This window comes from Zingiber officinale, chromosome 9A (assembly GCF_018446385.1).
Source record: "Zingiber officinale cultivar Zhangliang chromosome 9A, Zo_v1.1, whole genome shotgun sequence".
NCBI classification, from domain to species: Eukaryota; Viridiplantae; Streptophyta; class Magnoliopsida; order Zingiberales; family Zingiberaceae; genus Zingiber; species Zingiber officinale.
In genome coordinates this window covers 63,934,119-63,959,940 of record NC_056002.1, presented here as the reverse complement: position 1 = coordinate 63,959,940, position 25,822 = coordinate 63,934,119, and the positions used below count along the sequence as shown (strand labels likewise).

General features: G+C 37.8%; 1 protein-coding gene across 1 annotated transcript; it reads right to left on the bottom strand.

Annotated features, from left to right (window-relative positions):
- Positions 1–1,059: 1,059 nt before the first annotated feature.
- On the bottom strand, positions 1,060–25,596 carry LOC122020579 (phosphoglucan phosphatase DSP4, amyloplastic-like). The gene is made up of 14 exons (XM_042578555.1): positions 25,476–25,596; positions 25,341–25,385; positions 23,784–23,886; positions 23,606–23,682; positions 23,452–23,528; positions 22,758–22,838; positions 22,352–22,484; positions 21,369–21,428; positions 21,002–21,043; positions 14,449–14,463; positions 11,826–11,921; positions 2,149–2,208; positions 1,443–1,550; positions 1,060–1,358 (listed from the first exon to the last, which is right to left on the bottom strand). The coding sequence occupies exons 1-14, from the start codon at positions 25,551–25,553 to the stop codon at positions 1,233–1,235; spliced, it is 1,101 nt and encodes a 366-aa protein (XP_042434489.1). The 5' UTR covers positions 25,554–25,596; the 3' UTR covers positions 1,060–1,232.
- Between the last annotated feature and the right edge of the window lie 226 nt (positions 25,597–25,822).

Genomic DNA, 25,822 nt, shown 5'->3' with positions numbered 1-25,822 from the left:
TTTAAGCCACCTTCAACTCCTCCTTTTATAGCCTTTAAAATTCTTTTGTAAGTCTAGCTACTACCTAACAATTGACTAATTTGTGGTCATCAATCGATTGATCCTCACGATCCAACCGTGATTGCACAACAATAGCTCATTTCTATTTTACACATCAACCACCAATTGATTGACACCATCAATCGACTCAATCACTAACATAACTATTATGTTCACTAGCTCCTCGACCAAATTGACTGCCCTAGCTAGTCCCCATCATTAGTCAATTGGTTAGCCCCAAACTCCGAAGCCATGTTGGGGTAATGAGTTTATCAATCACCAATCAACTGCTGACCATGACTATAACCATCTCTACCCCCAGGGCATAGCTGAGATAATACCCAAGTGGTAAACTTGCATTAATGGGCAAGGATTCAGGTCATGACTGCAACAAATAACCCTCCCATTTGGAGGTTGCTCAATACCTTATTTATTTTCCTTTTATCTCACCGTGGGATCAACGATGAGAGATACTTGACATGAGCATTATCACATTTTTACATCAATAACTACAACCATCTCTAAGGTCAAATTCAACTATATGGAATTCTACCCTTGTCCCAACACTCACTTCACAGGAGTCTTACCATTGCAGTTTAACTTCATCCCTCAGTCATTCACGTTCAGGCCATAATCTCTTTGATGCACTTGAGCCTTTAGCTCCTTTACAAGCCATCCTTCATGTGACATGCTTATGTAGTTCACTTTCATCGGCTGTCATCCTTATTATCTTAATATTCCTCATCCTACGATCCTCTATCACACGTTCAGTATGTGATTTACATCCCTTCATCTCATTGTGGGGACAGAGATGAGAGGCGCTCGATGAGCAAAATCTTTTTGCTCCATTGGATTATATATCTTCTTGTAGTTTTTTTTCTTCTTCCATAAATCCTTTTAAACTCAAGGTTCCCCACTCTCTTGCAACACCTGACCTTACAAGTGTCGGAGCTTACAATCATAGCAATAGAGATTTAAGAGATTGTGTTATCTAAATCAGTATGCTTTGCTTACAACAAGTGAAAGAATTTATTGTGCTTATATTGAGCAGAAGTTTTCAAACCTATACAACTGTTGATGTATATTTATCGCAGTTGTTTTGATCAAACTTAACTGTGGCATTGATCCTCAAACACAAAGTAGAACCGAGAGTAAATTTTGTTCAGGAAAAAGAAGGCTATATGAATTGGCCGCTAGTTGTTATAGTGTTCAAATAACTCCCTGATCATCTGTCTTTCATCCTTTGTAAGGTCAGCATCTTTGCTTCTCAAATGGGTCGTTAAATTCAATGCCTCGGTGCTCATGTTCCTATTGAAAATCTGCAGTCCAAATAGAGAACACGCGATGATAGATCAATTCAAGAATCCAGAGATCATGGAAGAATTCAAAGTGGAATATCTTACTTCGACATAGTTGTTTACTTGACCGTCACTGTTTGGAAATGTCAACAACTCATGTTCGTTGCACATCCATTCACCATCAACTATATACTTGTACTCGTAACGTCCCTCCTATGACAAAAATCCAAATCAGCATGTGTTTGTTTAGAAGCTGGTCCTAATTAGATAACCACAACATAATATTGTCAATTTGGTTCAACCAAGAAACCGATCCAATACATCAAACACACACAAAAAAAAACATTTCATTATCAATTTCCAACTCTGTTAGATCGTAACATAATTGACCATACTTCGTATCACAAATATCATCCAGTCATGTTTCTAGGTTTAGGCATGCACATCCAAAGCAAATTCCACTGAAACATTGGCAATGCTTCAAGAAGTATTTCTTGATGTTGAACAATGAGTCAATAAAGATAACCATAGAAGTTTAGATTCGATCATGACTTGGTTTATGATGTAATAAAAAGGCATCAATGAAATTCTAGTTCAAACATTTTGTGAATAAGACTAGTAAACTAGCGGAGTAATCACCTACTGATAACTATAGAATTGGTACGTCATGAAGAATCCTGTCTAATAGATTGAGTAGAATAGGGAAATGTGCAATTGTGAAACCAACATGGAGGCACAACACATTCTATTACAAAAGACCCCATTAAGGAAATTTCAATAATGTTGAATTAGCGAAAAAAAGAATACTCACAGGTAATTCCTTCTCAAGAATCCATACTCCCTGATCTTTGTTAAACTTCAGAGGAATTTTCTGAAAAAGCAGAAATGATTCGTTGGTGAAAGAAATCCTTTCATGATAAAAAAATATATATACGAGTGCATATACTTTTGAATTTCAGCATGAATGCCTTGCAATCAGATAAATAAAATCTAGATTGTTACAACAAGATTGACTTTTGGTAATTATATAACCTTTTGGAGCAAAAGGTGATATTGCTCACCCCAAGCACCCAGTATCGTCGGTCTCACGACAATATATAGGTAGGTAAATCACGGGAGGCATTTTGCCCTAGCACAACGGCTCTTTGCACGAGGGAGGTTAGACACCCAACGAGGCATTTTGCACTGAAATGGTAATTATGTAACCTTACACCATGAAAACATGGATATTTGAAAGACATCTACAACATGTTTTTGCCAGTCCCAACTATTTGGGATCAGTTATGTAGAAATTCTTAACCTTCATTGAATTCTATAAAGTGTTTGATGATTAGTAATATTCAAGCTTCTTAGATCACCTTTTTAATTATATTAAACTGTAGTTTTCTCTAGTCTCTTACCCTTGCACATTCAAACCTACTTTAATTGTAAGATTTATTCAACATCTTTGGACATGCCCATATTATCTTACCTATTTTGTTTCGCTTTTATCATATTTGAAGCTCCACATAGTTAACTCTAAAATAGTAAGATTTTTTTATTGGTTATTTCAGTAACCACACATGTCCAAAGATATTTTTAAGGCTATAGTCACAAAAACAGAATAAATTGTGACTTTTTATACTAGTATGAAGTTGGAAAGAAGAATCTGATACTATTTCTGCAAACAATAGAAACAAAAAATATGCAAATTGAGAGTGGTTAACTCCAGTATCTCAACCACAAAACCAATAATAGAAACCTGATCCACCTCACAAGGCACGGTCAAAGCATTGATGGACTCTTTGCCATGTTAGAATACATGGAATATTTAACTAGGAAATAATTAATATTTGTATGCAGAATTGTGATTACAAAATATTTTGGTATTTGAGCATATATATATTACCAAAATAGAAGAAAAGAGCTCAAGGATTGATTATAAAAAGGATAGCCCATGCACGAAGCTCCCGCCAATACGAGGTCCCAAGGAAGATCTATTATTATGCAGTATTACCATGTTTTGCATGAGGCTCTTTCCAAGACTTGAACTTGTGCCCTCTAGGTTACACGGCAGTAATTTTACTATTACGCCAAGGCTCCCCCTTCTATAGCAACTATTGTTTAATTGAAAAGAGAATAATTGCATTCATCACATATAAAGGACACTAACATGCTACCTGATAGCTAAACTAGCAACTTAGGACAAACTATGTATCAATTTCATGTTTTGACACTCCTAAAGTTGGAGCACAGAACTTATCATGTTCTAACAGGGGCAGAAATTGACAGCTTGGGTCAGCATGTAGGGAAATATTGATTGAAACAAGAGAAACTAGAGTTTTTGCATTTACTCTTAAAAGAGATAAAAGAGGAGAAAATATTGAAGGAACTAACGTATAAAATTACTTCAAGCGAGGAAATGTTGGAAAGGAAAATAAGTTATATCATCTATTCCCAAACGAGAGGAAGTGCTAGAAATGAGAAAGTAATGTTTTAAAGTAGCAACTAATGGAGCAACTTGATTAAAGTGTTGTAGTAAAGAAAAAAATAAGGTTAGGATTCCAGAAGTTAATCTGAAATGAAACATCGAGAGAGTAATTTCTTAATTTAACAATCCAACTGAGGTGAGAAAGGAAAAAATTGAGGATGAAATTAAGAATCTAGTAGTTTTTCAACTTTGAAGAATAAGGGACCATGCTATCTTTCTTTTTAAAGAGAAAGCTGATGCTCCACGGATCGATCCAGAGGCTCTCTGTTCGCTTAGGAGAAGCCTGGATCGATCCACTGATCGATCCAGCTCCTGGATCGATCCACTGATCGATCCAACACTTGATTTTTGCCCAAAACCAAGTTCCAAGCCTCTCAAACCAACATCCGGTCAACCTTGACCTGTTGGTACATCATGCCTAGCATCTGGTCACTCCTTTGACCTGCTAGGACTTCCCACCAAGTGTCTGGTCAATCCCTTTGACCCACTTAGACTTTTCTATTCATGCCAAGTATCCGGCACCCTCGACCTACTTGGACTTCCATCGGATGTCCGGTCAATCTTTCGACCATCTCAGATTTCCTCGTGCCAAGTATCCAGTCAATCCTTTGACCTACTGGACTTCCCAACACCGGATGTCCGATCATCCTCGATCCATCCGGATTTTCCTTGCTTCACTCACCAGGACTTTCACCCAGCTTCACTCACTAGGGTTTTCCATCCGCCTAGCTTCACCACTAGGGCTTTCACCGGCTTCACTCACTGGGACTTTCACCCAGCTTCACTCACTAGGGTTTTCTTCCGCCTGCTTCACTCACTTTCACCGGCTTCACTCACCAGGACTTTCACCCAGCTTCACTCACTAGGGTTTTCCTTCGGCTTCACTCACGGGACTTTCACCGCTTCACTCACCGGACTTTCACCTAGCTTCACCACTAGGGTTTTCCTTCACCTGGCTTCACTCACCAGACTTTCACCCAGCTTCACTCACTAGGGTTTTGGCTTCACTCACCAGACTTTCACCTAGCTTCACTCCAGGACTTTCACCCAGCTTCACTCACTAGGTTTTCCTTCTGGCTTCACTCACCGGACTTTCACCTAGCTTCACTCACTAGGGTTTTCAGGTTTCACTCACCGTGACTTTCACCCAGCTTCACCACTAGGTTTTCCTTCTGGCTTTACTCACCGGGACTTTCACCCAGCTTCACTAGGGTTTTACCGGTTTCACTCACCAGACTTCTGTCAGCATCCGGTCAACCTCGACCTACTGACTCTTCTTCAATTAATTTCTCAAACATCTAAACTCAAACCAAGACTCAGTGGTCACCCAGTCAACCTGGGATGTTGCACCAACAATCTCCCCTTGATGTCGACAATACCACAACAACACTTACAATATCACACGTAGTTAGGTAATCCTATAGCCTCAATCTTCACGCCACTAGGTAATGAACATATAAATTAAGCTCTTCATTCTCCCCATAGAGGGCACACTCCCTCTAGGTAAAGCCTAACTTATACCCATTCATAGGTCCTTTCATTCTCCCCTATTGGCACACATCAACCCATCTTTGGGCACACATCAACCCATGCCCAATTTTGGGTACACATCAACAAATCCATTTGTTGAAAACTCTCCCGAAGAGTTGCTCATCGTTGTTCACAACATCACTCGTTGTGATCAACACGATAACGAAGGTCCCATACCCTTCATTTATCCTTAACTTCTCCTCAATGTAGACAAATACCCAACCTCGAGCATTATCTAACCACTTGAGTTCCCACTTGAAATAATGAGGATATCCACTCCCATTTCAAGTTCAAAAGCTCATACGAGCATTTTCTTTAAAGAAGGTTAACCACCTTCCAAGGTTCAAAAGTAATTTTCATGTCTTTAAAGAGTCCCTCCCCTAAAGACATGGTGGTAACTTCGATCAGCACCAACAATGACTTGGAATTCCTAAACCTTTAGAAACCCAAATTTAGAAGTTTTGAGGTTCAAATATTCAAAATTCAAACAACCTCAACCTAAACTTCTACGAAGCCTTCCTTAACCAATCCATCCTTGTTTTCACACGAAAACACCCTTTGTATGTATACAAATGTATTTTAGGGGTTTGGAATGGTTACCTAGACTCAAAGAGGTTCAAAGATGCTGAAATCAAGCATTCCCAGCCAAAATCAGCAACTTGGATCGATTGGAGTTGGGTTCCAATCGATTGAACCTTTCTGAATCGATCCACTGATCGATTCAGACTACCTGGATCGATCGGCTGATCGATCCAGCGAGCTTCTGCTCGCGGGAGACTTGCCTTCTGAATCGATCCACGGATCGATTCGGGCACTCCAATCGATCCATGGATCGATCGGAGCTCTGATAGTTGCTGAAATTCCATTTCAGTCAACTTCAGAAACCCCTAGAAAATTCTACAAAAATCAAAAAATCATGAAATTTCGTGTAGACATTATTTAGGGCATACTTAATCATGGAAAAATAGCTTTCTATGAAAATACATCATATTTTCAAAGATTGACACAAACTTGAAAACTTGCAAAAACTTTAGTGTTTTTCTTCAAGTTTGTGTCTAACTATTCAATGGTGATTACTATCAAAAGATAGCCTTCACCAAGGTTTTCCAAAAACATTTTAAAAACATTTTCAAAACCAATATCCCATCATGTTCCTTGGGCATAATGCACATTACTTGTACATTAGCTTTCCCAATGATGGGAAAACACATAACTATGTGTTTTGATGAACCTAAAAACTCAAAGGAATGCACTAAATCAACATGTTGAGTTTTGTTCATCATCCTAACATCTCACTTGTATCTATTGTGGACAAAACACATACAAGTCACCTTATAGTCTTTGTGAGATGTAGATTTTGGTTTTTGCCCTAATCTAGGGATCATGCATATTTATCTAGGCATTTTAGAAATATTAGACATCCACCTAGGATGTCACTCGTTAATAAGTGTTGTTAAATGCCATTTGTCCTTAATTACAAGGAATTAAACTTAATGCATGATAATGTTATGACATACATCAAAAGAAAATAATTTTCAAAAGAAAATATCCTATTACTACATGATGTATGAATGTCATGACATGGTATTTTTGGATTTTTCATAATAAAACATGAATGCAAAACTAGACATGATGTCATGGCATATGATGGGCAAACAATCATGGCAAGATTTAGCATAAATAAAATATACCTAGATTAACTATCTAAGTATCCTTAAAGTCTTAGCTAAACTTACACCTTAAACCTAGATTGCCCTAAAGTGCTACAAGAGAATGCCAAAGCCTAAATTGGCATTTCTAATTTCCTTGATTTAATGTATGCCAATTGAAAATAAACATGTCCTCAAATGTTGGCATATTCCATTTTTCCTCAAGAGTGATTACATAAATCAAGGCCCGGATTGCCTTAAATTTCCAAGAGAATACCAAAATCCCAACTTGGTATTTCTCAAGGTTTTCCCAATTTGTGCCATTTTAAGATAAAATCAATTTTTCACCATTAGACACATTTTACTCTTTCAAGGAGTAATCAATAATTCCATTTCATTTTCAAAGGTTAACTAAAACCTTGAAAATGCTCCTTGAGTGTCAATTTCCTCAAAGTTGGGTTAACTACCCTTCTAATCGGAGTTGACACTCTCTAACCCATCTATGGGGTAGAGAAGATGTTCCTAGGAACCCAACACCTATTGGTGCTCCTTGGATGCTTTAGGTACTCACTAGGGATAACTTCCCTACATACCTTCCTAGTGACCTTGTTTGGCTTGGTCACATTTTCTAGGTCAACTCTAGGGATAGCTTCCCTTGTAACCTTCTTTGTGACTTTCTTAGACTTCTTAGAAGTCTTAGTCACATTTATTGCAAAAATACTCTTAGGGATGACTTCCCTAGTATTCTTGGCTTGACCACTAGACCTAGGGTTTGTTCCATAACTATATGGAACTCTATGGTAAGAGGGCACATCCTTCTTAGCCTTTGGTTTGTATCCCAAACCTCTATGGCCATTAGATGACCTTTGTGCTCCTAGACCTAGGCTATGCTCATTTTGCCCTTTTAGGATATTTTCCATCCTTTTTAGGGTCCTTTCCATTTTATCAAGCCTTGACCTCAAGACTTGATTTTCTATCACTAAGTCCTTAGTTTTAGATTTTCATTCGATTCACGAGCATATTTGTTCTTGGGCTTGTATCTAAAATCTTTAGAGTTATTGCCCAAGTGTCTATCTACCTTCCTAACCTTAGGTTGGGTAGTTTTGGCATGTAGGGCCACATGTTTTTCCTTAAAGCCCTCATGCTTTCTATTCTTATGGTAAATTGCATTAAAATGATAAAAGTTAGAACTATCATGCTTTTTACCATAATGTAAAGGAGTAGGCTCAATAAATGTTACCTTCTTCTTTACCTTAGAGACTCCCCCTTGACTAGAGCTTCCTCCATGAGCCTTGACCACCTTCTTCCCCTTAGGGCATTGACTTCGGTAATGCCCCTTTTGATTGCAAGAGAAGCATATAATATGCTCCTTGCTCTTCTTTGTGTTGGGGATGATCTCCTTGGGCTTTTCTTTGCCTGCCACTTGGCCCTTCTTCTTGGCCAATTTAGGGCACTTGCTCTTATAGTGCCCATTTCCCCTACACTCAAAGCATATAATATGATTTTTATTTTTAATTGAAATATTTATACCTTTGCTTGTAGGGGTGGCATCCTCTCCGATTGATGTTTCCTCTTGATCCGATCTTGATTCTCCTCCATTTGATTTTTCTTGACTCGTGGAGGTAGAAGCTTCTTCAATCTCTTCATCTCTTGACCCGGATGTAGAAGCTTCTCCTTCTTCTTGATCCGGCGTCACCAAGGATTGCTCCCCCTCAATCCTAGAGGTGGAGGCTTCATCATCTTGAATATGAAACAAGGAGTATGCTCCCTCCTTGTTCCCTTCGTTGCATTCCCTTGAAGATGAAGCTTCTTCTTGAACTTCTTCTTCGGAGGTTGAGCATCTCTCAACCTCGGAGTCCTCCTCTTGGTCTTGATCCAATGAGTCGCCCTCTTTGGATTCTCCTTGATTTGGTACAGTGGAGGGGATCTCATGAATTCTTGCCAATTTGCTCCAAAGCTCCTTGGCATCTTCAAACTCTCCAATTTGTTCCAAGATATTGCTTGGCAATAAATTGACCAAAAGCTTGATCACTTTGTCATTGGCCTCACATCTTTGGATTTGGTCTTTGCTCCACTTGCTCCTTTTGAGTACTTTGCCCTTGGAATTTGTGGGAGCTTCAAAACCTTCCATGAGAGCAAACCATTGCTCTATCTCCATCATAAGAAAATTTTCGATTCTTGATTTCCAAGAATCGAGCTCTAGAATGTATGGTGGAGCCACCCTTGTGTCAAATCCAAGTCCATCTTGGAATTGCATCTTGAAGTTGAGCTTGATAAAATCTTGAACTTGAAGAATTTGCTCCAACTTCTTCACCCCTCTAGCTTTTCTTGTTATGCTTGACCCTTCCGACGATGATTCCGGTGAAGAGCGGCCTCGATACCACTTGTTAGGACCAAAAGTAGCTAGAGGGGGGGTGAATAGCTCGTCGCGTTCGTTCGTTGCTCGGCGTTGCTTGTTCCTTCAAAGATGTGCAGCGGAAATACAAAGAAACAATCACACAACGCTAACACGGTTGGTTTACTTGGTATCCACCTCACAAGAGGTGACTAATCCAAGGATCCACACCAACACACACACCCTCCACTAATATAACTCTCCTTTATGGTAACTACCAAGGCGGAGAAGCCCTACAAGACTCAATAAAAGAAGAGAGGAAAATGATACAAGAAATACAAGCTTACAAGCTTACAATGAGTATAAACCCTAACCCTAGCTTCTTGGCTTTGATCCGCCTCTTGACTTGGAATACTTCCAAGATCCTTCAAGAACCGGCGATCTGAGCTTGAGAGAGAGCTGTCAAGAAATCTGGAGTGAATCGGAGAAGAGACGCCGAAGGAATGAGCGCTGCGGCTTTATCGACGCCAGCGGTCGGATCCCGATCGATTCGAATGTTCTATCGATCGGGAGGCTTTGGATCGATCCACGGATCGATCCGACCTTTCGAAAAGCGCCGGATCGATCCACGGATCGATTCGAGCGCTATCGACCATGGGCCCCAATCGATCCACCGATCGATTGGAACATCTGATCGATCCACGGATCGATCCGACCTCTCGCTCGAGAAGCTCTGGATCGATCCACCGATCGATTCAGCCCCGGATCGATCCATCGATCGATCCAACACTGTTTTTGCCCAAACCAAGTTCCAAGCCTCTCAAACCAACATCCGGTCAACCTGTTGGTACATCACGCCTAGCATCCGGTCACCCTTGACTGCTAGGACTTCCCACCAAGTGTCCGGTCAACCTTTTGACCCACTTAGACTTTTCTATTCATGCCAAGTATCCGGCACCCTCGACCTACTTGGACTTCCATCGGATGTCCGGTCAATCCCTTCGACTTATCTATTTCGTGCCAAGTATCCAGTCCCTTTGACCTACTGGACTTCCCAACACCGATGTCCGATCATCCTCGATCCATCCGGATTTTCCTTGCCCGCTTCACTCACTGGACTTTCACCCAGCTTCACTCACTAAGGTTTTCCATCCGCTAGCTTCACCACTAGGGCTTTCACCGGCTTCACTCACCGGACTTTCACCCAGCTTCACTCACTAGGGTTTTCTTCCGCGCTTCACTCACACTGCCCCGCTTCACTCACCGGGACTTTCACCCAGCTTCACCACTAGTTTTCTTCCGGCTTCACTCACTGGACTTTCACCGGCTTCACTCACTGGACTTTCACCCAGCTTCACCACTAGGGTTTTCCTTCACCGGCTTCACTCACCGGACTTTCACCCAGCTTCACTCACTAGGGTTTTCACCTGGTTTCACTCACCAGGACTTTCACCTAGCTTCACTCACTAGGACTTTCACCTAGCTTCACTCACTAGGGTTTTCCTTCTGCCTGGCTTCACTCACCAGGACTTTCACCTAGCTTCACTCACTAGGGTTTTCACCTGGTTTCACTCACCAGGACTTTCACCTAGCTTCACTCACTAGGGTTTTCCTTCTACCTGGCTTCACTCACCAGGACTTTCACCTAGCTTCACTCACTAGGGTTTTCACCTGGTTTCACTCACCAGGACTTCCCTGTCAAGTATCCGGTCAACCTTGACCTACTTGACTCTTCTTCAATCAATTTCTTATTGTCAAACATCTAAACTCAAACCAAGACTCAGCTTGGTCACCCAGGTCAACCTTGACCTGAGGGATGTTGCACTTTGAAGAATAAGGGACCATGCTATCTTTCTTTTTAAAGAGAAAGCTGATGCTCCTTTTTTTTCTTTGAAAAAAAAAAAGTTCCAAATTCTTTAAGAAAACTGAGTTCCTTTTTATACAACTGCTAGGTTTCCTTATGTGGGTTAAATATGTAAGCACTTCCTAGGTACACCTTGACTTACTGAGATGACACTATCAGAGATGAGCACGCAGGAGGGTAGCTAGTTGGAGATCGTGAAGAGGGTAACGTGATGTTGGCAATGGCTATAGCTTCAGCAAGAATTTTGTCCGGTGAAAGCATCGAAGGGTTCTGCAGAGACGTTAAGATTGCAATTTTCTCCAGTATCACAGAGATACTGGGGAAAATGGTAAAAAAAGACTATTAATGGCTAAATTCAAGATAATAATAATGGCTAAATTTCAAGACTATTAATTAGCTTTATGTATTGCTACTCTAAGAAACCTTAAGGATAAGTTGTGCAACAACATTATTTTAACCAAGAGAGAACAGAAGAATGTAAAATGGTAAAAAAATATCTTTCAAACTGTTAAGTTGTGCAAACTTTAATTAAGTGGTGTGATCAATTGATCATATATGTTTTCTTATTGCAAATTTAAATCAAAAGAAGTCACAATCATAGTTGTAAATAATTTTATCAAAAGCATAGCAAATAGCATACCTGTCCCCATCCAATGTCAAGTCCAGAAATCTCTACCGAGGAACATCCACCATCTTTCCACATTAGGGTCACAGGGCTCTTAGATAGTCCTGTAAGCTACAAACATAGTGCAACAAAGATTAGTAGTCTAGCAAGAAATTATGGTATGAAATCTAATAGTGCATCATATTGATAAGTGCTATTATGTGCAAACTGCAAACAAATTGCAATGGTTACATGTGGTAGTAGCTGTGCATTGATTTCAGCATAGGCATGATGTAGAACTGCAAAAGGATGCTGCAACACTGGGAAGTGGCAATAAGTTTCCTCTTCCTTCAACAACACTAACTCACACCCAAAAATAAGGAAATTAATGAACCTTGGGTGGCGGATGACATTCCTTTTCAACCCATGTTAGCAGCCTAATTGTGATTCATTTCAAGGAAGATAGAAGATGATCTTCAAATAAGAGGAAAAGAGAGAAAGAATTGAGAGCTGAAACATACTCCTATCCTCCTATCTATTTTCCACTCCACGTTATAGAATGCATATCATGCTACTCCCATTTCTCTACACTTTCACTAAATAATCCCACTAAACCAGACAAACTAGTAACACAATCTAGACATAGAACTCCATAAAACTGACCACGATTGCTATTCACCTACTGTAGATAGGGACCACGACATTACTAACAACACATTCTACATATGGCTAACCACTACTCTCTTCCATCATTTCGACCTCATCTTTTTTACTCATGTTGCACTAAACCTCAAGTGCGAAGAAAGGAAACCGCTCAATCAATTTTTGGGGGGGTTTCCAAAGATTTTGTCAACTGAAGGCAATCCCTTGTTGAATTTCTTGCTGTCGATGGGTGGAAATGATGGCTTGTCGACTTGTAGGAATCGGCAATCCTAACGGACGCATGCTTTGCTTAAGGCTTTATTTGCCTCCAGCAATGGTGTGCAATCAGGGTTTAGCTAATTTCCTTCATGGTCCAATGAACCATTCTTCTAAAACTTACCTTACCGAGGAAGAGTTTGCAGTCCCTTTGACTCAGAGACAATGTCGCTAGTATCTGTCAGGTGCACAAATGCAGTGGTTGAAATTTCATCTGTAGGAATGAAGAAGGATGCTTAGAGGGCGAGAGAAGGCTTGTTTGTATTGTGAATTCCTAATTGAATTCAAATGATTATATTCAGCCCATTCTTTTGCCTTATATAGACTATTCAACACCATTTGTTTGGGTTGTTGCTTATCCATACACATCTAAGTTTACCTAGGCTATTGAATCACTTGGACGATCTAGAATGCACCACATCAAGGCACTTGTTCACGCAAATTGGTTGGTTCAATTGGTCGAACCAATAATTGGTCACACCACTTGAGTTGAATTTCGACTCATTGCACATATAACAAATCTACATGGAAGATGAAACTTGTGATGATAATGATCCATACATGCAAAGTGCAATATGAAATAACAAAGAGCCACATTACACAACATTGCTCTAACAAATCAATGGGGATCGATAGAGGGGGAGAATATCGATCATGTTTTTTCATCTTTTTCGTCGTGTGTTCGTTCTTTCTATCAAGTCTAAACCTGTTGGAGCAATCTGTGTGACCCTAGGTTTTGATATTTGGGCAAAGGTTTAAGTTATGATTATTGTTGTATTTGATATGCGTTATGAGTATGCAGGATACAGGTACAACAAAGGCAAAGGCCAAGTGTGATCTTGGCAAAGGCAAAGTCTAAGTGGGATCTTGGCAAAGGTGAAAGTCTAAGTGGAGTCTTGACAGTGTAAGTCCAAGAATGTAGTCTTGGCAACGTAAGTCTAAGTGTGACTTGGCAAGGTTGAAGTCCCGGAGGTGAGGAGCCTCTTGGCAATGGAAGACCCGATAATAAGAACAAAGCTGAAAGAAGCTCCTGAAAGCAAGGCGTGCAGGATGGGGAGGCATATAAGGGTCGCGAGGCTGATCAAGGAGGCTAGAAGACAAGGTCGGGGTTCTGCGAGCAAGGACGAGTGTATGAGATATTGTACTCAGGATAAAATCCTAGGTTTAGGGTTTTACTAGTCGACTAGCAACCGGACCAGTCTGGGCCAGGGCACAAAATATTTCTATGCCCGATGGCTGTGAACAGTCAACCGATAGTTACTGTAGCAGTTGACTGGTGTTTTCATCAGTCGATTAGTTTCGAGCCGTTGGCATGTAACGGTCGAATTCCATAGAGGGTAGTCGACTAGTATACTTATCAATCGACTGGAAGGCGGCGGGGGTTTCCAACCCATGGCCTATATAACCAAGGCTTTGGAGCTTAGTTTGGGTTGACGAAATAAACTTTGTTAAAGTCTATTAGAGTGCTCAAGCTCTTCTTGTGATCTAAGGATTTTTGGATCAAGCTTGTGGTGAGGTTTCTCCATCGAGAAGAAGGTTTGAGCTAGTCGGGGTTTTCCGGGGAGTTATCCACTGACAGATCGGGATCGTCCACCTTACGGAAAAGACATGGAGTAGGAGTAAGTTATCTCTGAACCACATTACATAAACATGTTAGGTTTGTCTGTTTTCTTCTTGTTCATTGTCTTGTAGATTAACTTTCGTCTTGTTAGTGTTGTTTGTATTTAGTGTTCGAAAACACGGGCTTGGCGGCCGCCTAGGCGCTGTGCGGCAGCAAGCCGCGCCGGAAACCCCCCCAGGCGGGTGACCTAGGCGGCTCTCGGCGGGCCTCGGCATAGATATTTAGGTTTTAATATTTTGTACCAAATTTGTTGTTTGCGTGTTTACGTCTTCGTCGTCTCTTAGCACTGCTTCGTCTTCTCTCATCGTCGCTACGTCACTGCGTCGCTGCGTCGAAGGCTTCGTCGCTCCATGGCTTCGGTATGTTTTTATGTTTTTGTTTCCTTACTTTCTGTTAATTTCTTTATTCCTATTGAGTCATCGTCGCGGCACGTCTCTGGCGACGCCGGACGCGTCCGCAGCCGCCAGAAGTGTCGTAGGACGCGTCTGGCAGCATCTCGTGATGCTTCCAGCGGCATTGGAAGCTTTCCGCGACACTTCCAGCACCGCTGGAAGCAACGTCGAACTTCGCCGGACGCGCCAGACGCGTCCGACGACACCGGACCCCTCCCACGAGGCATCCGCGCTGTCACGCGAGTAGCAACAGAGACGACGATTTTTTTTTTAATTTTTTTGGATTTAATAAATTAAAACAATTCCTAACGGGGATAATTTCAATAATAGGGTTGAGTTCATAGCTTAATAAAATTACGATCCAAATTAAATATATTTAAAATTTATTTTTTATAATAAATATTATTAATTTATATAAAACAAATTTAAATATATAAAATTATATATAAAATTCTAATAACCATTATTAATTTATATAATCAGATTTAAATATATAAATTATATATTTAACTTTTTTAAATAAATAATATTAAATATTAATTTATATATTAACAGATTTAAAAAATTATAATAAATATTATCATTTATCAGATTTAAAAATATAAAAAATATTTAAAATTTTAAAAAAATATAATACATATTATTAATTTATATAAATCATATTTATAAATTTTATATATTATAAATTTATATTAATCGGATTTATAAATATTAAAATTATATTAAAATTTTAAAAATTCTAATAAATATTATTAATTTATATAAATCTGTTTTAAAAATAAAAAATATGAAAATTAAATTAAAATTTTAAAAATTCCAATAAATATTATTAATTTATATATAAAACAGATTTAAAAATAAAAAAAATATATTTAAAATTTAATTTATTTAAACAAATATCTAATAAATTTTATTAATTAGATTAAGATATATAAAAAAATATTCTCAGACTTGTTAATGACTTAATGTTATGTTTCATTATTTTGTATTGTATGATATAATTAAATTTTATTATCATGTTATGTCTTGTTATATATAATTTTTTCAGATTATCTGTTATCAATGGCAAGCAATCCATCTTCGACGGCATCTGTCATTCAACCCGAATCCGGGATTCTTAGAAGAAAGTCAAATGACATCGGATGGGAGTTTGGGATATTGATTGATCTAAGAACCTCGACAAAATTAAATGTAAGTTATGCGGAAAAGCAATATCAGAGAGAGTGTATAGGATAAAGAAGCACATTGGAAATATACCTGAAAATGTATCTGGTTGTCGAAAAGCATCTCAAGAAGACCAAAATAAGTGTAAACAGACTATTTTAGAAGGGAGGAACAGAAAGAAGAACAAAATAATGGAAGAACAAAGTTGTAGAGCAGAGGTGGCTATTTCTCTAGACGAAGAAGAAGGTCTTGAAATTGAAGGGATGGATGGAATTAAAAAACCTCTTCCACTTGGCCCCATGGATAGATATGCATCGGCAATTGCTCCAGAAAATGTAGGCTCCAGTGGAAGTAAAGTGCTTCGCCAAAAAAAATATAAATGAGGCTCTTTTCAAAGAGAGAACTCAACAAGTTCAACAATATGTTGGGAGATGGGTTTATGAAAATGGAATCTCATTCAATGCTGTTGATAATGATAGCTTCAAGCAACTAATGGAGACAGTGGGTCAATTTGGACCAGGATTCAAGCCTCCAACTCAATATCAACTTAGGGAACCACTATTGAAAGCCAAAGTTGAAAGAACAAAACAATTGTTGAAGAAACATGAAGAAGAATGGGCAAAGAATGGATGCTCGATCATGACAGATGCATGGAGTGATAGAAAAAGAAGAAGCATCTTAAATTTGTGTGTTAATTGCAAGGAGGGTACTACATTTTTAGATTCTAAGGAGTCTTCAGACGAGGCGCATATAGCTGAACTTATTTTTAAGTATGTTAATAAGTGTATTGAACAAGTAGGAGCTCAGAATATTGTTCAGATTGTAACAGACAATGCCACCAACAATATGGCTGCAGCTAAATTGATGAGAGAAAAGCGACCTAGGATTTTTTGGAACTCATGTGCAACTCACACGGTTAATCTCATGCTTTAAAGTATTGACAAGCTTCCACGATATAAAAAAGTTATTGAGCAATCCAAGTCTTTTACCATTTTCATCTATGCTCACCATAAGACTTTATCATTGATGAGAAGTTTCACGAAGAAGAGAGACATAGTCCAACCAAGGTTACCAGATTTGCATCAAATTTCCTCACATTGCAAAGTTTGATTGAAAAAAAGCTAGTTTAAGGGCTATGTTTACAAGTGATATGTGGGAGAAATGTAAATGGTCAAAAACAAACAAAGGAAAATTGACTTACTCTACAGTGACGAGCATGAGTTTTTGGAATGGTAATGACACTTTGTTTAAAAATATTTGCTCCTTTGGTAAGAGTTCTTCGATTGGTAGATGGAGATAGAAAACCATCGATGGGGGTTCTATATGGGGAGCTTCTTGAAGCTAAAGAAGATATCAAGGTGGCTCTGAACAACGTGGAATCAAATTATCAGCCTATCATAGCCATTATTGAGTCAAAAATGAAGGATAGACTTGATACATCATTGCATACCACTGCTTTTTTGTTGAATCCTTATTTTTACTATAAAGATAGTTATATTGCTCTTTATGAGGAGGTCGCGACGGGGATTTTTGAATGCATGGAAACTTGGCATGCCAATGAGTTAGATCGATACAATTATTAACAAAGAATTTCCAAAATATAGAGATAAGACAGGGTTATTTGGAAAAACATTGGAAGCAAAAGCATGTGAAAAAAATGATGATACATTTAATCCATGTGCATGGTGGAGTACATACGGTGCTCACACACCTAACTTGCTAAGGGTGGCATTTTGGATACTTTCATTAACTACAAGTTCATCTGGGTGTGAAAGAAATTGGAGTACATTTGAAGGAGTAAGTTTTAAACTTTCAGTTTTTAATTAAATTAGCTATAATTTTTAACGTCTATACTCTATATTTAGGTACTAACTATAATATTTACTTTCTCTGTTTTTTTTAGATTCATACAAAGAAAAGAAATAGGTTGGATGTCAATAGGTTGAACAATCTAGTATTTGTCCAATTTAATGCTAGATTGTTGAACAAACAAAAAAGAGAAAAAGAAAGGAATGTCGATGTCCTTCTTGCAAAAGATGCTTCAAATGCACAAGGTTGGATTGTAGATGGTAGGGAAGATGATGAAGTTGAACTAGGTTCCGGGCTCACTTGGCAAATGGTTGATGAAACAAGTGGAGCAGATGAAAATCTATAACCCCGAAGAAGCTCTAGAGTGAGAGAACTTCATGAAGATGATTTTGAATCCGAAGAAGAAGACGACGATCACAATAATGATATTGAGTTTGTGTTCGATGAAGAACAAGTTATTGAAAATTATGGAGAAGAAGAAGTAGAATAAATATGAGTCTATGAGATATTATTAGTTGTGTAATTTTGAACTCATTTTGTTAAGACATGATTTATGTTATTCAACAATTATATTTTGCTTAGTGGTTACTGGTTCACAATGCATTGTAATCTTGAATTGAACTATTGCTACTATTTTCTAATGTTTTCCACCAGTAAAGTTGTTTTAGTTTATAGCAAGGTTTTAAAATTCGAGTTGGATATATGTTTTACTATTTACTACATGATTATGATAACTTACTGCATGTTCTACTGTTCAACTAGTATATTTCCTTTGCACAAAACTATCAGTTTTCTTTTATAGTTTTTCATTTTTTGGTATTGGAAAGTATGCATTTATTTCAGCATACATAGTTAGATCTCCATTGCTATGAAATTGTTTAAGACAATATTTAGATTTGCATATGACATTGTCCACAGTCCACATGAAAAATAAGGGATATCGAGGAATCCGCCTAGCGGCGCCTAGTCCCCGCCTAGTCGGCCTAGGCGCTAGGCACTGGTCTGCTGCCCAACTAGCGCCTAGCGAATTTTAGAACCTTGTTTGTATTTCGTTGCACACTAACAAGTTATAGAAACGATCGAAGCGGGTGATCGACTATTCACCCCCCTCTAGCCAAGCATCAAGGTCCCAACAAATGATCCATACATGCAAAGTGCAATATGAAATAACAAAGAGCCACATTACACAACATTGCTCTAACAAATCAACTTGTAAGTAACTTTGCATACACATCAAATTTGAAATGACAACTTCTTTTAAGCATTTTTCCTAAAAACCAAAGAGAAAATCAAAACTAAAGAGATTTGGATCATTAGTCCAATAGTCAGATCAATTTGTCAAACCACATGTTGACCCAAACTTTGACTACTATTAGAGTGATTGATCTATGTTAATTTGTTACACTACAAATTTATAGATTTTATTCATAGCATGCATTTACATAATAACTTGATTTGAAGTGTCAAGATTGGACTCCCAACAATAACAACACTCAACAATATGAATCAAACAATAAAGCATGGCAAACTAGTAGCATAAGATATTAAACGATGAGATACACAATAAGATATCTATAGGGTTTCATTCCATCAAAAATATATAGGGATTTGATATCCTGCCTGACCGCCCGTTCGCGACTGAGTGCGCGGGGCACCAGGAAGTGATCTAGGCGCCCCGAGTGCATTCACTTTGGGGACCTAGATCACTTCTGGGCGTCGCGGATGGGTGGTTGGGGAGGATATCAAAATCCTACACACACATACATAGAGAGAGAGAGAGAGAGAGAGAGAGAGAGAGAGACAACAACCTGCACACCCCGTTTGTGTGTGACGCATGGGCGACTGAGTGGGCTTCTGACGCCTCGAGTCAATTTCAAGCACTCAGGTGTCCAAAAGTGTTCCAGGAGCCTGAAAGCCCACTCAGTCACCGCGATAGCGCAGACGGGGTGTGCAGGCTAACAAATCTATACACACACTTAAATTAATATTATCAAAAGGTCGAATATACCTTTCAAGCCATTATTTACATTTACGGGGTATATTTGAAATTTTGACCTTATGACAAAATTAGGACAATTATTTAAAAACCATTCTTTCTTTCAATTTCTTTCTTTAAAAAAATAAGAATTGGCATTGAACCTTCTTTATTTAATTTTTTTTGGTTATCCGATTTGTAGGCAAAACCAACAAAAGAGCAATTCAATTTTAGTTATTTCTATTTTGACCGTAGAATCATTGTAGTTTTCGTGACTATGCTTTTGAGTGTGGCTATGGACTCATTACCATTATATCATGACAATATTTGTAGTTATTTGAGCTTGTTCTTGGTGTTATCATGACAAAATTATGTTAATATATAATTATACAGAGAAATAATCATTTAAATTTAAAATTATAAATAATTAATACTCCCAATTAATTAATAATACCTTGATTGGAAATGAGAATCACGGATTCACATGAATTGCAAATCACGATTTTGTTCCTCATGAAGCAAAGACAAAAGCTACATGAAAACCTTTATCTTCCTCCTTGTGACTCCTTGAGAACCACTAAAGCATGAGAAGATGAGGCACTCTTTCTCCTCAATAACATCCAAGATAGATGCCAACCCTAGTACGATCTAATCTCCCACCTTTGCATGATGCCTTCCTCCTCAAGAACACCCAAAGCTTAAAGAAGACAAGGCAGAAAGGGTGTCATTGTCTTCCTCCTTAAGAATACTTGAGAACAAGCGCCAATTTCAGTGTATCCACCTTTAAATAACACCGCAATTCAGAAACTGAGTGAATTGCATTTCACTCTAATTGAGCTGATTTTCTACATCTCAATTGATTAGCAATTATTAATATTGAACTTAGTATTAATTTGACCTTAATTAATTAAGACTTTCATAGTCTTAATGGATCGATATGAGCTGATCCTGATCCAACCCGGCCAATCCCAATGCATATTGGTTGATTGCACCAACTATTGTAAAGAGTGAGATACATATTCTTTCTACCTAGGAAACTCACATAGTATATCTGTTAAGGATATGAATAACTGAAGTATTGTTAAAATACCAACATCAAGAATAAAAAAGCTAAAGCACAATCTATGGTCCCATTCAATTTACTAAAGTATTAACTAGTGCTAAATCTGCATGTTAAAGAAAAGGAATTTGTAAAATAAAACAAAAATAATCAATTATAATTACATACATCTGATGAGAAAATATTTGAACACACAATTTATATAGGAAACAAGAGGCATGTTAAATGAAGGATATTTTTTTTCTACAAATAAAAATGACCATATATTGCTACATTTTTTATTGCATCCAACTTCGGGAAGCATGCTCGCCTACTCTGAAAAAATATTATGAGAAAGATGACAAAGTGACACAATGCTGCAATCTGAATCTTCATTTACATAAATTAGCAACAAGTTTAAACAAAAGTCAAATATTCTCAACAATGATTGCCAAAATTGCAACAAAGTGCCTAAGGTTTGTTATGTTTCTAAATGATGTGAAGCTGGTTTCTTGTCAAAGTATCACTTAAGTTTCCATCCACATTCAAGCACCAAGTGACTTTGTTTCTTAAATTTTAAGCAGAACAAAAAAAAGATAGTTATATACATCAAGGCACCTGCTTAAGTTTGAGAAAGTAATGCTGAATATTATTATAATACCTGCAGTAGTTGATGGCCTTCATTCAGCTTATAGCCTTCAATCCAAAACATATATGCCAACTACAGTTTAACAAACATGAGAGAAGTTACATTAAATTTCCTCATAATGCAAAACTATTTTAATAACAACTGTAATCAATAAGCTTAGTTTTTAAGAGTTAAAGCTTTCAATTAGTGCGTGACTGTCCAAGGAGGAAGCTAGGGCAGTGTGAATGCCTGAATGGCAAAGAGAGCACAACTGATCCACATGGCCCAAACAGTCATCAAACCACATTTGTCCCAATTATTTGGGATTGGCTATTAATGAGTATATGAAGACTGATGCATCCCGATTATTTGGAATTGGCTATTAATATCTAGGAGTGTTAGGTGTAGCTTCAATAGGGAATAAAATGATTGGAACTTCGTTGAGAGGGTATGGACATCTTGAACGACTAGTAATGCATTTTATAGCTATAAGAGCATTTTATGGCTAGAAGAGTTGAATCGATTAGATTTGAAGGTGTAAAGGATAGAGGGAGGGGAAAAACACATTTGTTGATGTAACAAGCTAGCATATCCTTATAAAAAGCATATCTTTATATTGAGTATATGAAAATGGATGCGTCCCAATTATGTGGAATTAGCTATTAATATCAAAGAGTGTAAGGTGTAGCTTCAATAGGGAATAAAATGATTGGAACTTCATTGAGAGGGTATGGACATCTTGAATGACTAGTAATGCATTTTATAGCTATAAGAGAATTTTATGGCTAGAGGAGTTGAATCGATTAGATTTGAAGGTGTAAAGGATAGAGAGAGGGGAAAAACATTTGTTGATGTAATAAGCTAGCATATCCTTATCAAAAAACATTTTGTTGATTTGAAATGTTAGTGATATAGCTTCTTATATAACTCACCAGTACATGAACTAGCATATCCTTATAAAAAGAAAAGATCAGTATGAATGATAAGAATGAGAAATCCACAGAGTTGTTTACTACCGCAACACCAGGTGCTCTTCCAAGCCCAGCTGTACAATGAACATAAGTTACTCCACGGTTGCGCTTAATAGCCTTGTATAATTTGCTAACAACTGCAGGAAGTCTCATCCTTAGATCAAATGCATCAAAATCCCTATGACACCACCAATAATAGAATATAAGAGAATAATTCCTACAAATTTCGAACTATGAAATACTTCTTAATTATTACTTTTCAGTACCGATTAGAATCTAGGAATGAGAAGAAGAAATCTATTGTGCAACAATAGATGTATCAAAATAATTGTGATCTTAATGCAGGTGATAAACAACAGATTTGCATTACCTATGTGTCACTGTAAGCCATCTATATTAAAATCATATTAATTTAATGTATGACTCCATCAATAACAATATCCAAACTCACCTAATTTCAGCCCGAATATGCTCAATATCACCACATGCAATGGCATATTCACGGATGGCACCAATATCCACCCCAAAATATCTGCATATATGAATGAAGGAAACAAGCCGTATAGGCAAATCTTTCCGATAGCATTAAAGAATAGTATGAACAGCCTTCATACAATTTTCTCAAGCACTATTACTGAGTCAAAGAAATGAACAATAGAACCGTAATGATATATCAAGTAGATGAAGAGATGAAGGGAAAAAAATGAAGAATAGAACTTAAAGATGTGTAACCATCAAACAATACAATTTGAGAATTAGAATTCAGCATGGAAACAGCTAGTGTTATCAAGGCCCTTAATAATATACTTGACATCAGTGAAAAAGTAAAGTGAACATACATCCTAAGATGAAGTGGAGAGTAGGTCAAAGATTTAAAGTAACATACATATGAGGAGTTGCAATCACTCATAGCAATATCATTATCCCAAAGGGACTGTTGTGAAATTATGATTTCCATTAAAGTGGGAAAATGATATTTAATTGCATCATATGATCTACACATTGGGAAGCGCCCATTTTTCAAGAATTTCCATTCTTAGACTTCAAATTGTACTCCCTTACAAATAAAACTAGTCCATCAAGATCATGTATTAGGTTAATTTTGAATAAAGATTGTCATGACCAATATGTAACAATTAGGATACTCAAGATCTGGGTCTTGCTGCAAGCAGAATATAGTCCTCACTCCAATTTTACGAAGTTTGTCAACATCTAGTGGAGTCTGAATTGCAACAATCTTAGATCAAAGATAGAAAATAAATAGCATTCGTTTAGTCAAGAAGCAAAACAGAAGAAAACCTGTAGACAGGAACCAACTATCAGGCCTGGATATATGAAATTATAGTTCATTCCCAGCTCATGCCTATATGTCAGCACTGAACACATTTGCACAAGTGCAACCTTTTAAATGGTAAACTAGCACCTAAAGAGTATCAAAATATACAACTCTCCAACATAACAGAATTGACAAAATTACCAGCACCCATTGCTTTTGTCATATCATTGCTATATGTCTCAGACTTCTGATCCTTCACTTCAGCATCAACATTATCCGTATTTGAAGAAGATTTTAGAGAAACCTGGAAAGGATGGAATTGATGAATGCCTATGTTGCATGGATACGGGTACGGGTATCATATTGGACACAACACAAATACGGCGATATGGAAAATTTTGAAAATATAAGACACGATACGGCTAGGATACAACAATTATTAAAAAATATAAAAAATATTATATATATAGTATTAAAAATTAAAAATTCTAGAATAGAAAATCATAGTACATCAATCATAATATCCATTACAAATAAAAAGCAAACATAACAAAATATAAAACACCAAATCCATCTTAAACAAGTAAAAAAAATTAAACATCCATATCGGTCTCATCACTAACACTGCTTTCATCAGTAATTAATTTATTTATTAATTAGTCCTCAGAAATTTATTATTTTTCAATTTTAACTCTTGCAATCTTTAACTTTCTGCAATTGAGCCCAAACGTATCTGGAAACATGTCCCCATCCGTGTCCTAGCCTTATCCGACTGGTCAAACTTTAAAAAGTCAATGACATGGTTTTTGCCATATCCGACATGCGTATTTGCATGTCGTGTCTGTGTCCTGTTCACCACTTCAAAAAAAAAATTTGGAATGTCCATGCTACACAGATGAATGCAATGATCAAAATTCGAAAAATCACAATGATTGTATATCATTGATGGGAATTAGTTGAACAAAGTTGCATCCATTCGACACTTAGCCTGTTTACTCCGGAGCGTGAAGGAAAGGGCTGATTACACAAAAACAAAGACAGTATTCCTCATTTACCTCACTCAAAAATGGTTGGCACTAAAAAATAATCTATGGACAGATTCTAAATTTGTCTCCTATTTTTTTGTCCACCGGATATCTGGCAGAAAGAAATTTCCATCCTCCTCTTAGCAAGTACTTGACAAACTCAAGTGACCAACAACCATCATCATCAACAGGGAACTCATGGCAGCAAGTCGCTAACCACGAGTCCTAGTAGGAAGCCGCAATTGCGAGCTCGTGGCCATGAGTTGTAGCCACTAGCTGTAGCCGCTGCAAGACCGTATGTCATTGTTCTTCCTTCTGCCTGCATTTCACCTTTTCCCTTTTGACCAGAATTTGTTTTCTTATACTAGAAGGATAACTCTCACCACTATTTTTATTTACAGTACAAATGAAATTATTAATGTAATTCACTCTAATTGTTAGTGTTACTCAAAAAAATTATAACTAGAGAACAATCGCGAGCATACAGACGACCAACATTAGATTTGTCAAAAACCAATACAAGTTGTATGAATATTATTCTCAGACTACCACTCCTAAACCCTAAATCTCAACTATTCAATCCCTCGATCACCAACCAAAACCCAACCAACAAAAAGTCTCCGACAACTGAAACACACTCAACCTGAACAAATCATCACAGAAAAAATATGCCTACGCAAAACGGAAGCTAATTACATCAAAATAGAGAGGCGAAACGAAGGGTTCCACTCACATTAACAGCGATGTTTCCTCGAAGATGATGAGCTCGCATCGCCCCCTAAACAAAGAAATGGAGAGGAAGGAACTGAGATTCGAAGAAATCGTGACCAACAAAGAAAAAAAAAAATAAATCCACAGAAGAAATAACCAGATTTGAGATCTGCGGTGTTCTCGATCGGCCTCCCAAGGCGGGCAAAGGCGGAGCAGACCATCGGAGAGTGTCCATGGCTGCGTGGTGCGATTGACGAAAAAGGAAGATGCCTTTTAAAGCGAACCTCTCGATCTCTTTATATAGAGGATGAGGCTTGGTTTGTTGGATCATAACCGACCGGTCGGTCTAAGTGGGTCCAAGGTCGGTTTGATTGAGTTCGGGGTCGAACCCAAATGAATTCCATTTTGGAATTTTCTAATAATTGTTGCGTGCATATGAATTCCATTTGAAATTATTGAATTCAAATTGAATTCGAACTCAATATTTTATTCTATTATTCACCG